This window comes from Scatophagus argus, chromosome 3 (genome assembly GCF_020382885.2).
Source record: "Scatophagus argus isolate fScaArg1 chromosome 3, fScaArg1.pri, whole genome shotgun sequence".
Classification (NCBI taxonomy): Eukaryota; Metazoa; Chordata; class Actinopteri; family Scatophagidae; genus Scatophagus; species Scatophagus argus.
This window is the reverse complement of record NC_058495.1, coordinates 16564162-16578006: the sequence shown is the minus strand read 5'-3', so window position 1 is coordinate 16578006 and position 13845 is coordinate 16564162. Positions and strand designations below refer to the sequence as shown.

Genomic DNA, 13845 nt, shown 5'->3' with positions numbered 1-13845 from the left:
TGAATGGTGGAATAACTGATTTCAGTTCAACATTGGCACCAACTTTAATACATGTTTAGAAAAGAAAGGAACATTCCACAAAAAAATACAGTCTGAGTTTCAAAATAAAAAAAAAATACATATGTGGCATCATTGGTCAGTTAGCATACACTTAATCATAGCTAAGAGGAAGCAGTACACACTAATATACATAGCACTTAGCCCATAATAGCACTTGAGTTGGTGCTTCAGTCCAGCCAGTTAAGCCAAGATGGATATGAAATTAAAACAAAAAAGAAACAAAGTAAAAAAAAAATACACAATACATTTATTTGTTATTTTTTAACTTCAATGATCAAAGCTGCAAAAACTGATAACTCATATTCATTCAGTTACAACTGAGTCAACTTTGTTCATCTTATGCCCATATTGGTCCTTCATTTAGCAGTCAAGGTTTGGCTAAGGCTCCCCTCTGGGTGGTGCTATTGCACCACGCACGGTGGTTCAAGTCCAACCACTTTACTTGGACCAAGTAGAATGAAAAAAAAAAGTTTTTCTCTAATATTGAAAACATGAGGCCTCAGTGTGAGCAGTTTTATTTAAACTGCTTTTCTGCATTTCACAACATTTTGTCTGTTGCTGTCTCTCCTGCCAGGACAGAAGGCAGTTTTTAGTTTGGAGTGCAGCCTCTGGACCAGCCAGTGACTCCATTTTCACTTTTTATTTGCCATTTCCTCACTTAGAAAATTTCTGCATCTCTGAAAAAAGACAAATTGAGATTGAAGGAGGGAGGAAAAATGAGAAATTTCATGACAGCTGACTCTGCATGTGCATGCATTACCTTTGTCAAGATCAATGACTTTAGGCTGAGCAGTCAGGTGGACCTTCTCTTTCAGCAGGTTGTTCTTGTAGTCTAAAACAGCACAGGAGAGAGTCAAAATACAAACACAGCTGATACAAACGCCACCATCCATTTACTCTGAACACTTTCCCCTAACTCACCGAATCTTCTCTCCTCCCAGCTGCACTCCCTCACTTCAGCAACGTCCATCTCAAACTCTTCTGAGCTGCTGTGACTTCTGCTGGACCTGTCACTGTAAGACAGAGACATGTGAGCATATGTTTAAGAGACAGACAGCGATTATGTGTGTTTGTGTGTTCTTGCTCACCTCATGGATGCCTGTGGATAAAACTCTGAAAACACAAGAAAATAGAAGAAAGTTAAATGAGATTCAGAAATACAAAATCCACTATCAATCACTTAGCCAGATTGGGATGTCACAGGTCAGACCTTTGGTTCTACGTCTGCATGTGATGAGGATGATGATGAGGATAATGAACACCAGAAGCAGAAAGGAGGTGAGGACGTAGCCCAGTGGCAGAAGAAAGTGGTTTCTCTGGTCAGGCACAATGACGTTGATGACTCGTGGTGATTCAGCCTTAGTGTCTGAAGGGCACAGAGAGCATATCAGTCAGCATTTAAGTGCTCATCTTATGTTTCATTAGCAGACCAATGTGTCATCTTGAGGTCTACAAATGTAATAAACAAGACCAGACTTTACACTGAACAGACATCACACACACCATGAGTACGTACACGAGCCTCGCGCTGTTTTGGAGGCTGTCCTGGTCACCTCAGCAGGCATATTGACTGATATGGGAGAGATATCAGCTTAGTCGTAGAAGTTGATATTATTTATATATATATATATATGCATCCCCTTCAGGATGAATGTGGGTGCTCCCTAAGCCTTTCATCTGGTGACATTAATTTAAATACTTGTAAAATGACATTTCTTTCTTTCAACCTCAGCTGGACTTTGTGTTTAGTGCTAACTAGCAAATGCTGAGCTCAGATATAAACAGCAGCACAGCGAGGCTAGCATGGATGCAAATATGCTCTAATGATCAGCTTTGTGCAGTAAATAAGGAAATATCTTAAGGAAAGAAAATATTCTCTCGAACAAACAATGAACAAAGGACACTATTACATCTGTTTTGTAATCAAGTGCACTGACACTTTGTCTTTCAAAATTTCATTTTTGTCATTAACTTTGAACAGGAAACACACTTCTTAAGTGTGTTTCCTGTTCAAGCACACTTAAGACGTGGACCATTGAACTTCACCTCAACTATATTTAATCTTGTCTTTCTTCCCGGGGTATTCAGTGTTTTTTTGTTTAATGTGTGTTTGCAGTTGCTAACTATTTAAGCTAGGAAACTAACATGAGTTCATTGGCAGAAATTTCTCTCCAAGTCCAGGCAGTTGAGAAATAATTAACCAGTCAGCATTAAGTGATACTGCATATCTGCAGTTCTGCAGAGTGTTGAGTGGGAGGGAATGCCTGGTTTCATTTTTTCTTTTTGCCTCATTAAAGAAATAGTGCAAGGCAAGAAGCAGCTGTGGACCTCAGACTCAACATATTTGAGCCAAAATGCGATCCAGACAGAAAGTCATGCTGTGATTTACTTTTCCTGGCAGTCAAACACAGAAAAGTGAGGAGAGGAAGAGGACTGAAGGAAGGACAGAGCAGGGTGGAACAGAGGAGGAGAGCCAAGGGAGAGGAAGGGGACGGTGAGATGTTTCTCCAGAGACTTGCCTCGCAAAATGAAGCAAGAAAGACCTCACCCAGTGATCCCAAACACAAACTTGCAGCGCATACACAGCTGAGTATAAGAAAACAACATCTCCGTTAATATTACAAATCCTCTGTTCCTTTTATTTAATCTTAAGCCATTTTCTCCTGACTCCAGATGTGAACATGTGTTTGTGTTAAGAATGGATGTCCCATCCCCTCCCTTCCCAAAGGGTGGTGGTGGAGGGTGGTGTGGTGTGTCTGTGTCTGTGTCTGTGTCTGTGTGTTGGGGGGGTGACCTACATCGCTTCTACCCAGTTCATCAACAGCCTGCTCACTCCATCCTTCTTTCTTTCTTTATATATGTCCCTCTATCTTACCCCCTCTGTCTCTATGTCTGCCTTCCTCTGCCAGCTGCAGCACAGATGAAGCGAAAGTCCTGGTCCTGTCCATAAACTCACAAAGGTGAGAAAATCAACAAAAAAGAGCAAGTGAAAGCTACATGATGAAAACAAACAAACCTGAGCATGTGGGATCCTCAAAGGAGAAAAAAAAGACAGAGAGAAGGCAGGAGAGAAGGAAGGCGAAGGTGGGGTGAAGAATGTCAGGAGAGAGCCAAAGTCAACAGAGCAGCAGACAGTCAGAGAGGGCAAAACCAGAGCAGATAAGAAGACTAAATGTTGAGTGCACCGAAGAATAAACTGTGTAAACTCCCGTCAGTGCTTGAGATAAACCAGTGATGCATCTTGTTTCTTATTTAAAATTCCCATTGTGCAATCCTACTGTATTATTACAGCTTGAAGGATTAATTGTGTGGGCAGAGCTGGACCTCAGTCCAAAGACTGTAGCCGAGAGATTCCACTAGAATGAGATCGGACTTGGCACGCCGTCTCTCTCTCTCTCTCTCTCTCTCTCTCTCTCACACACACACAGATGGACTCAGCCACAGGCATTTTCTCTTTCAGTGATTTTCCCACATTGATGCATTTGCCATTATCGACTTTGCTTCAGTTACCTTCTGGAAACACAGACACATGCAACAGAAACTCTCTCATTCCTCAAACATTTGAGGTAGGTAGCTGGCATGCCGACACACCAATCCTATTTTCAGTGTGCTTCCACTCTTCTTCTCTTTTCAGGCAGGTCAAACCACTGAGAAATGTAAAGCAAGCTCTTCAGAAAAGAGACATTCACAACATGTAAAACCACAAACACACCGAAAGTGTGTTGAGTAGAGCCATAATGATGAATCAGTGGCGAGCAGTCAGTTGAAAAGAAGGTAAAAGGCAAGGAGGGAGAGGTTTGGAGGCGGATGTGAGAAAGTGTGTGTGGTTTTGAGGGGCCTGGCGACAGACAAGCTGACAGTGCAAGAAAAAAATTCTCATGAAACAAACCCCTGCCCTCCCTTCCCCACTCCCCATCTCCCCTTCCTCTGCTGTTATTGTGCTCTTTGGAGAGTCCAAACACAAAATGAGACAGAGTGAAGGAAAGAACAGATGTGTGTGTGTGTGTGTGTGTGTTTCTCCTAATTGTACACATGATAGTTTAAATAAACGAAGTCATAAAACATCTTCTCTGCTAAGACACTCACACTGACCAAGAGCAGGAAGAGAAATCTGTATTTGTATATTTATGTGTGTGTGTACATGTGTGTGTGTGTGTACATGTGTGTGTGTGTGTGTGTGTGTGTGTGTGTTAGCTACCTTTGTCTTCACTGGGAAGGGCTTTGGCTGGCAGGGTGGTCTGAATCACTGGTGGTTCCACTGTGACCTGAAATTCTCTTCTCTCATGTAGACCACAGTAATGATGGTGGAGGTGGCAGGAATACATCCCTTGGTCTGTGAGCTGTGTGTGTTAAATGCACACAGTAAGTGCAACCAAGCACACACATTATACTGTATATGTGTTCAATCGAAAAAAAAAAAATGGAATCCAAATGTCAACAACAAAGAAGCTGGAGATCAAAACACTGAAATGGTTTGATTTAAATGTCAACACAAGAACCACCAGCAAATGACATTGAATTCCCACCAGAACTTGAAGGGAGAATCTGAACACCATATTTTTGTGGTTTTAGTTGTGTAGTCTTCAGAGCTGTGTGGTATTCCAGAAATATTTTTTACACATGATATTTTTTAACAAAACTAAGTCTACAGCTACACTAGCAGCTCTGAAAGCCTACAATGTCACTGGCCAGTGAGCTAAATGCTAAGCTCAGCATGCTAACGTGCTCATAATGACAATGCTAGCATGCTCGCAGGTACAGGCCTACTGTTTACAATGTTCACCCTCTTGGTTTAGCCTGTTAGCATGCTTGCATTTGTTTAGTATCACTACAAAACAACAACAGCAAAAGTAGGCTCCAGCTAGCATGGCTAAAAATCATTACAGATGACAAAAGCTTAATCTATTAATAGACATATTACCTGCCTATATTCATGAACCAGCAGCTTGAAAAAGGTCTACGCAGTGCTAGCAGGCTAAAGGTAAGAAAGCAAAACAAGTCTGTATTTTGCTTATTTTTCATCATTAAATAATCACTATTTAATTATATAGGTAATTTGTCAAAAAAACAAAAATCTTGGTTCACATGTTATTTGCACATGTTCTTGTTAAAATGAATACTCATTTGTACAAAATGGATATTTTGAAAACACTTCAAAGTTCTCATGCAGATAACTGGAATTATCCATCATCATCTTGCCAGGAAAATAGATACTGTTTTTGTTAGAGCTAACTAATTGTACTTTTAAAAATGTAAACATAAAACAGGAACAAAATTGGTATGGCAGTCAGCTCAGGGTTGGCTGTATATCTGCCTGGAAAACTGGCCTGCCTCCACAGAGTGGTTGTTCAGCCTCAGGGCCTCTTGAGTCTGTATTTAACCTAAATGTTCTGATTTATGAGCCCAATCACACCACCAACACCATGACCCTTGAGATTCCTAAAATATGACTGCTAACTCTTCTCTGTTTGCTGTCATTACACATGGACACAAATAGGAAGTCCTTTTGGCCAGATCTTCTATTGTTTATTATTCTGGCAGTATTGTTGATGTGCTGGCTCAACCTCATCTTCCCAATGGAACAATAAAGTTTGACCTGACATGAGCTGCAATACTAATGAAACTTTCATGTGTTCTGGAAACACTGTATACACAGCCATACACGTTTGTAAACACTATCCAGGAGCATGGGGGCACACATTTAGTACAAGGGTGACCCCAGCAGGAAGTGTACCTCTTGTCATAGCAGTATATTTTTTACTATGTGTACTTGAAGTATGGGGCCCCTGTGGTCTGCAAAGTTACTCTCCTTTCACACACCTGTAGATCAGATATGGCAAGTGAAAAGTCTCCCTCTGAGAAGGCTTGGTTGCTAATGTTCATCTTCCTTTGGAGGAATAGCGGTCCGTAGCTACGTTTTTCCCCAGATGCATACAAGTCCACCAGCCGGTCAGCACGGTCATGGCGGACACCCGGCGGTTGACGGTCCCAGTGGACCACCTGGAAGCCACCAATTTAGGGAAGGGAGTCACAATTTTCAGTTGATACCATGTAATCCTTTTAGAATCAAATCTAGACTGAGACTGACTGCCTGAAGACCTACAAACAAGTTTGTGCAATGCACACACCTGCTGGTCCTCCTCCTCGTCGCTCCAGTCCGTCCACACATTACGTCGGTTGATGCACGGCAGCACCACGGTACTGCCGAGCAGCACCACATACACCGCCTTCTGACCGTCCCAGAAGCGCTGTTCTTTTCGACCTTTAGGGGGCGGTAAATGTGCAAAAAAAGACAAACCGAGTCAGCTTCGGTGTTGGCACGTGTGGAAGATGCTGATATTTGCAATAGTGGGACACTCACGTGATTTAGTGACGTTGAGCTGTACTCTGACAGTCTCATACAGGTGGCAGTAGAGATGGTGAAGGTTACAAGAGTACAGACCTCTGTCATTCATTGTCACATCTGTCATCACATGCAGAGACACAAAGAAAGCAAACTTAAGTGAGGAGGTGGCTGGTGGTGACACCATTGTCAAAAATCACACAACTGCATGAAATCAGTTGAGAGATGTGACTTTTTGTGGTGCTCTGACAGCTTGGGCATAATTTTATATTTTTTTCCAGCTCAGCTGTCGGAAAACAAATCACTGCAGACAAGCAACAGACAAGCACAGATGTTAAGAGAAGAACCATCTAAATCACTTCAAACTGTGGCTGTTTGGAGTCAACTTTCAGTGGTTTTGTTGTGTGAATGTTGAATGCTGCAAACTAGAATCGTTTTCTCTGCTAACCTCACAATAATGAGCATTAAATACAAGATTAAACATCTACGGGTATTAAAGTGAAAGGCAGTGAGTGTGACCTTTGATGACCAGGGAAAAGTTTCCATCCCTGAAGGCTGTTGGACTGAGGCCGACCCTGCCCTGGTTGTAGGAGTTGTAGATCCTCTGGTCCCCTGCAGAGAACATGTCCAGCACTCTCTCCATGGCGTAATCTGGATGGGCCCGGTACAGGTCCCAGTGCACCACCCTCTGTCTATCCCTCACCCTGTCCCTGGTCCACACCATGCGGCCGCTCACACACTGCAGCACCACCCTCGACCCAGCGGGGGCGCTCACATTGTATCCTGCCACCACCACACTGCTGCTGCTGTCAGACTGACCTGACACTGAGGGACAGAGGGACAGACAGGGCGTAAAGTTTTACATACTGAGACATTCAGTGTTGACTAAATCCCTGAATGGATATGAATCATAACCGCACATGAACAACAGTAGTGGAAAGTAACCAAGTAGATTCACTCAAGTACTGAACTTAATATTGTTTTGAAGTACTTTTTTTTTACCGCAGTATTTCTGAACTATGCCAGTGTGCATAATGAGTACTTTCACTTTTGTTGCTTTAAGTATATTTTGACACAAATACTTTTGTAATTTTGCTTTGGTAAAAATTTAAATCCACGACTTTTACTTGTCAGAGTGATTCTGCACTGTGGAATTCAGTACAAGATCTGAGTACTTCTTCCACCTCTGATGCACACACACACACACACACACACACACACACACACACACACACACAAAGAAACATACCTGCAGTGAACAGGCAGGCCACAGGGACTGAAAAAGAAACAGTAGAGACAGTGAACAAGATAATCACTTTAACAGGCCTGGCTGTCAGACTCCAACTGCGATGTTTTGTGTTGTGTTGAAAGGTTTTAGTCCTGTTGGATGGAAGGCTCGTCGTTCAGATTAAACAACAACTGAAGTTTGTTCAGTTAAAGTAATTATCTCAGATCAATACGGTAGCAAAGGAGAGCAACAACTGACAATTCATTACAGCTGTTTACAAAAGTAAATATTGAAAACAACAGTGTCAACATGACTAATAGTTATAATGTGCGCTTAAGAATCACTGTGATTCACTGTGTTTATGCTGACCACAATGATACTGACTCAGTAAAACTCATTTGACAGGAATGTGTTTGAGTCTGAAGCTCGACGTGGAGCAAAAGCACCGAGTCTGGTTTTAAAATGACTCTGAAAATATTCGGATTAATACCTCCTGTCTTACATGTCAGCAATTTAGATCATGTGTTCCCTGACACTTTTAATTAAAAGCAATAATTTAAAAGTCTTAAAATAAGCAGCTTAATCGAATTTAAAGAAGAAGAGACCACGAGGAGTTCTCTTTAAAGCTACACATTTTAATCTAACGTATAGTAGTGGTGCAGCTTCTGGCCTTAATAGGCTATTTCTTTTATTATTACTGATGTTAAGTTCTAGATGCACAAAGTTATTCTGCACACACCTGAGATATGTGTAAAACAATACCCAACTGCAGTCTACTTACTGTGGACCAAGAGGAGAGCCTGAACAATGATGTCCTCCCTCTGGGACTTCATGTTGACGATGTTACTGGTGCGGAGACTTGTCAAAGCTGTTCACCTGAGGGCAGGAAGGTAAGTGTGGTGTATCCATCCGCAACAGCTGGACTTGTTTTGGTCAGATTTCGGAGTTTGAAGACCAGCAGCGCCACGTTAGGGCTTCAACACAGAACCAAATCTGAATTGATCCCACCCGGGAAATGAAACCCGACACCGACTGCCTGCATGAAGGCTTCATCCCCTCTCTTCGACATTTCACCCGACCATCTTAATTCTTCCCGCAGAACAACGTCTCAACAATGAGATTTGTCCGTGCTCTAAATGTTACCTTTGATGTAGGGCACATTTCTTTCTTTCTGATTGAATTATCGTCGCTTTCTCTTGTCTGCGACAAAACTAAACCCATCAAACAGGCTAAATTAAAGTTTTCGTTTTAACTAGGAAACTGGAAATATAGTGTTGGGACAGTAGTAGCAGCAAGGACTACCGTATCTACTACATTTTTTAATGCTTTTACTTAACTACATTTCAGAAGATATTTTCTGCACTTTATTCTGCTTTATTTGTATGAAAGCGATGTTTAGGCTACGGGTTATTTTTCAGATTGTGTGTTATTCTATGCATGTATTTATAAGATCGCCGAAAAAGGATCGTGTCAAACAAGGCAATAAACTCTAGTTATTGCGATATGATTATAGTAAGAAATGATATGTTATAAGTTGATTTTAGAAATAATTCCTCAACACAGAAATCACTGTGGTTCCTCTCTGTGGGCTGTAAAAGAGTTGCAAGTGCGTGTATTCATCCGCCGCTCCTGTTGATGCCGCTTTTTATTCAGCTCAAAGACGACGCGCAGTGGATCATTTTGGGTTATGACGTGGAATCACAAGTCATCTAGGTCCTTTTGTACCAGAATTTCTGCTTTATTAGGCTACTTCCTCACTGTGTCTTTCAACAGGTATTAATATTTTCAAGGGAGGCAGTCGACAATGTCAACAGCAGGATAAACTCCTGAAGTTGTCAGTGGTTTTTGAATCGTGAATAAAAAACATTTTATATTAGATTTATATTTCTTAATGTTCAAAATTCAAAATTTATCTTTATCTATCACAAACAGCAGTCAATCAGAAATGCCAGACAAGAGTGATATACAAAATCGAGTCACTGTGTGAGGATACCGAGGATGGTTATGGACAGTGCTGCACACCCGGAACTCATGTATCCGATTTGTTGACAGCCGGTGCGTTTGGATGTTACACCCCAGACGCTTCCCCTGAAACAAGCGAACTCATTCAAGGGATTGTGGCTGGAGGTAAATGAGTCTAACAAGTGCCTTTATGTAGAGGGATGTCCTGTAATTGTTGATATATTTTCTCTTAAATGTTATTACAATATCCATATGTTTATGTTACACTTATATGAGCATATCACGTTCCGTTGTTTTTAGTGATTAGCTACGTCAGTTAGCTAGCATGCTTCTTCGGCATCGCAGCTAACCCCAGCTAGCTAATCACCCGGTGTCACGGCAAAACTCGAAGCAAATAATCGTCCTGACTTTTAAGAATTACTAAAACGCATTGTCAGTGAATAAATACGTCTTCAACTTTTGCAGGTCCTGTGATCAACGTTAAAAGATGTTTTTGACAAGATCGGAATATGACAGGTAACGTTAAGTGCAACACGAAGTGCTTTGTCATTTATTGAGCGCTTCTCAGTGGGAATGAGCGAACTTACGAGAGCACAGTTGTGTATAGAGCTTGTATATAGAGGCACATTTTGATTTTGACTCCTCTAGGAAATCTGGAAACACGTTTGTTTCCAACTCTTGTAACTTTGAAACTGTTTGTTGCTGGTGGTTAGCTAGAAGCGAGTCACTTTGTGTAACTGTGCTTTCACTTTCGATGTCTTTTTTTTTTTTAAACCTTTATTGAACCCGGAAAACTGATTGCGATTAAAATGTGTTGTTCAATAGTGTTTTTTATTTACCATAGTCTGTACACTGGTCCCACTGTGTCCTCTAAAGTGGTGACTCTAAAGTCCTACAAATAAATTCAAACCAAACTTAAGAACAAATACTTTAATTTGTTGGGAGTACAACAAACAACAATTTTTAAGCCAATGTTGAATTGATAACTACTATTAATAATCGTTGTTCACCTGTGTCTCCCAGGGGTGTAAACACATTCTCCCCTGAAGGAAGATTGTTCCAGGTTGAATATGCCATAGAGGCTATTAAAGTGAGTATTATGTGCTGAATCACTACAGCTGACTAATGATCCTGATACTGTTTGATACTTTTATGCTAACCTGAAAATGAAGCTCATAATTTTTCTGTGGTCTGGCTTGGCTTTCCCAGCTGGGCTCCACAGCCATCGGTATCCAGACATCAGAGGGGGTGTGTCTGGCTGTGGAGAAGAGGATCACCTCTCCGCTGATGGAACCCAACAGCATCGAAAAGATTGTAGAGATTGACAGTCACATCGGTAAGTGGAAGTAGAAACTGAATGTCAGCTATCAGCTACGCCATAATTTAGATAACCACTCAGACTGGATAAATAATCTGTGGTTCAGTTAAACTTGTACATCACTGTTATATTTTAAATTGTCATATTTAAAAAAGGTAAAAACAAAAAATGCTTATTCAAAAATGCTGATAAAAACAATAGGAATTTAATGGTGTGAAAGTATTAGCAAGGCCAAAAAGGGTAAATAGACTGAGTAGCTGTTTAATTATTTTACATATTTGTTTTATATTTTTGTATGTAATATTGTATTGTATCTTTGAAGTTGATTTAGAAATTCACTGGCTCTTTGCTTTGCTGTAGCTTAAATTTAGTATTTGTTGTACAGTTTGGTTTGACCTGAGGACATTGCACATCGCTTTACAGTAGTTGAGCCTACATGCATCAAAGGCACAAGTTTCTCTTTAATACTACAATGAAAAGGCCTTTGCTGTTTTGTTTAATTGATAGGATAATTGTAGCCCTTACTTGTGACTTCAAAGTTTGACCGGGAGCTGTGACTGCATCCTTAACTCGAGCATAACAGTGCTCCCTTAGTTAACATGGAATGACATTACATTTCTCTCAGTATGGTCATGCTTGTTGATGCTTTAGGCTGCAGCATGTGCAGGACTTGTAGTTTCTTCACTTTCTTTCTTTCTACCCCAAGGTTGCGCCATGAGTGGCTTGATAGCTGATGCCAAGACTCTAATTGACAAAGCAAGAGTGGAAACGCAGGTATAAATGCTCAGCACTCTGTAATATAAGCGGTTCACTAATTTTGAGTTTTTTCCCGTAATAAACCAGATTATTTATTCCTCCTCAGAACCACTGGTTTACTTACAATGAGACAATGACAGTGGAGAGTGTGACACAGGCTGTGTCCAACCTGGCGCTCCAGTTTGGAGAGGAGGATGCTGATCCTGGTGCAATGGTCAGTTACTTAGTTTAACTCCATGCTCAAATACTCATGTATTCAAACCCTTAGCCAGCAGCAAAATGTTTGATGGAGTAGTAAACTAACTCATATTCTCTCTGCCCTCTTCCTCTGTGCTGTCATTTATACAGAGTCGACCATTTGGCGTAGCACTTCTGTTTGGGGGAGTTGATGAAAAAGGCCCCCAGCTGTACGTCAAGATAACTATTTGTGTTCCTTACATACTTATCATGTCCACCTTTTAAGTCTGCCCTCACAGAGACTTCACTATTATTTGTTTGTGAATGCAGATACCACATGGACCCATCAGGAACCTTTGTCCAGTGCGATGCTCGGGCCATTGGCTCAGCGTCTGAGGGAGCACAGAGCTCTCTGCAAGAGGTCTACCATAAGGTACCAACAGCTGCATATTTATATTTAACAGGAACATCAGCTAAGCAAATTGGCGATGTTTAAAAGCTGTTATTTTGTGTGAGTGGGTAAATTGTTTTTCAAGGATTTCAAAGAATTTTTTCAATCTATATAGGCACAAGTCATCCAAATTAAAGGAAATGCATGCAAACAAACCAGGATTTGAAAAGCTCTTTGTTTTCTGTTTGTCCCTATCTCCCTGGGTGACAGTCAATGACATTAAAAGATGCCATCAAATCATCTCTCACCATTCTGAAGCAGGTGATGGAGGAGAAACTCAACGCCACCAACATTGAGGTCAGTTTCTCTTTTTTTCAACCAGTTTCTGAATATTTGATTTTAGTCTGGCAAGCAAAACAAATCCAACCTTAAAATGTATTTGGACATTTTAAGGTTGGATTTGTCTGTGAAAATGTCTATCACAAGCCACATCAGTGCAAATGCCCAGAGCAAACCACATCAGTACTTACTTTGACTTTTGTTTGAAAGAACACTTCGCCACGGCAGTTTTAGGTTTGCACAGGACTGCCAGAGTTAAAATCCTGGGGTTTTGTGCAGGCTTTGTTAATTTTTGTCTCCTCTGTAGCTGGCAACAGTAGAGCCTGGGAAGACCTTCCACATGTTTTCCAAAGAGGAGCTGGAGGATGTGATCAAGGATATCTAGAGCAGAAGAGACTTGAGAGTCTTGCTTTGAGTTCTGGGCAGGAGAGGACATGGAAGTACACCTGGGCTGAATGTCACAACACAACCACAACTTTCTGTCAGCACATTCTCCTTGCTGCATTCAGATTTTTTTTTGAATTGCTAACAGGGTTCTCTTTGTAATGTGCTAATTTTTACTTGTCTCTCAGTATCTGTACAACTCTGTACAGGGGTTTGACCAGCGCTTACATCTGAGTGGCAGGAAATGGGAGGGGTGGGGAGGGTGGGGATTTTTTGTTACGAATCAGTACTACAATTAAACTTGTATTCAGAAAGCGGCCTGACTATTTCAATTTTTTTGTACTTCTTTTGTTGTCTTGTTTCTTGTATGACGGTTAAAAGCTGTCGATCCATCTTATACTTATTCATCACATCACGTGACAGAGGGATACTTGGGGTTTGGTTTAAACAGTGAAATCTGAAAATCTGTCAACTACCATTAGATCTCATCAAATCATTTATGAGAGGGATGATGACTGTAATAGTTGCATGTCACCCCCCCTCTCACCTGTCTTTTCTCTCCCCTTGTTTCCAGTCATGTAATGAAGGCAAAAAGTGTTGCCCAGTAATATTAAAAACAGAATCAAGTATATACATTCCCAGTTTGCTTTTGTCTTCAGGATGTGTTTTATTTTACTCTTCTATGCATCTTCATCTTTCATTTTCCATTTCTTTTCCCAGCCTTAAGGGTAATCCCATATTTTTTTCCATTTTAGATAACCTTTTGCTGCCTTTTGTCTCCTCAACCTTTCTTTTAAAAAGTAAACTACTCCTACTGTGGGGGAAAAAACTGTCATTGAGACTTCTTGTAACTACATTATTAATAATTAAGAGAATAAATTCTCCAA

The 13845-nt window shown here is 40.9% G+C and overlaps 2 protein-coding genes across 2 annotated transcripts; one reads left to right on the top strand and one right to left on the bottom strand.

Annotated features, from left to right (window-relative positions):
• Positions 1-28: 28 nt before the first annotated feature.
• Positions 29-8641, bottom strand: LOC124056604 (matrix remodeling-associated protein 8-like). The gene is made up of 12 exons (XM_046384216.1): positions 8413-8641; positions 7653-7679; positions 6923-7228; positions 6422-6523; positions 6189-6322; positions 5881-6060; positions 4259-4400; positions 1271-1426; positions 1149-1173; positions 982-1073; positions 821-892; positions 29-737 (listed from the first exon to the last, which is right to left on the bottom strand). Exons 1-12 carry the CDS (start codon positions 8462-8464, stop codon positions 715-717), a joined length of 1311 nt encoding a protein of 436 aa, XP_046240172.1. The 5' UTR covers positions 8465-8641; the 3' UTR covers positions 29-714.
• A 997-nt stretch (positions 8642-9638) lies between these two features.
• Positions 9639-13587, top strand: psma5 (proteasome 20S subunit alpha 5). Its single transcript, XM_046384212.1, has 10 exons — positions 9639-9758; positions 10059-10109; positions 10617-10683; positions 10803-10929; positions 11618-11685; positions 11774-11881; positions 12016-12074; positions 12175-12277; positions 12506-12592; positions 12882-13587. The coding sequence occupies exons 2-10, from the start codon at positions 10081-10083 to the stop codon at positions 12957-12959; spliced, it is 726 nt and encodes a 241-aa protein (XP_046240168.1). The 5' UTR covers positions 9639-9758; positions 10059-10080; the 3' UTR covers positions 12960-13587.
• Positions 13588-13845: the final 258 nt, after the last annotated feature.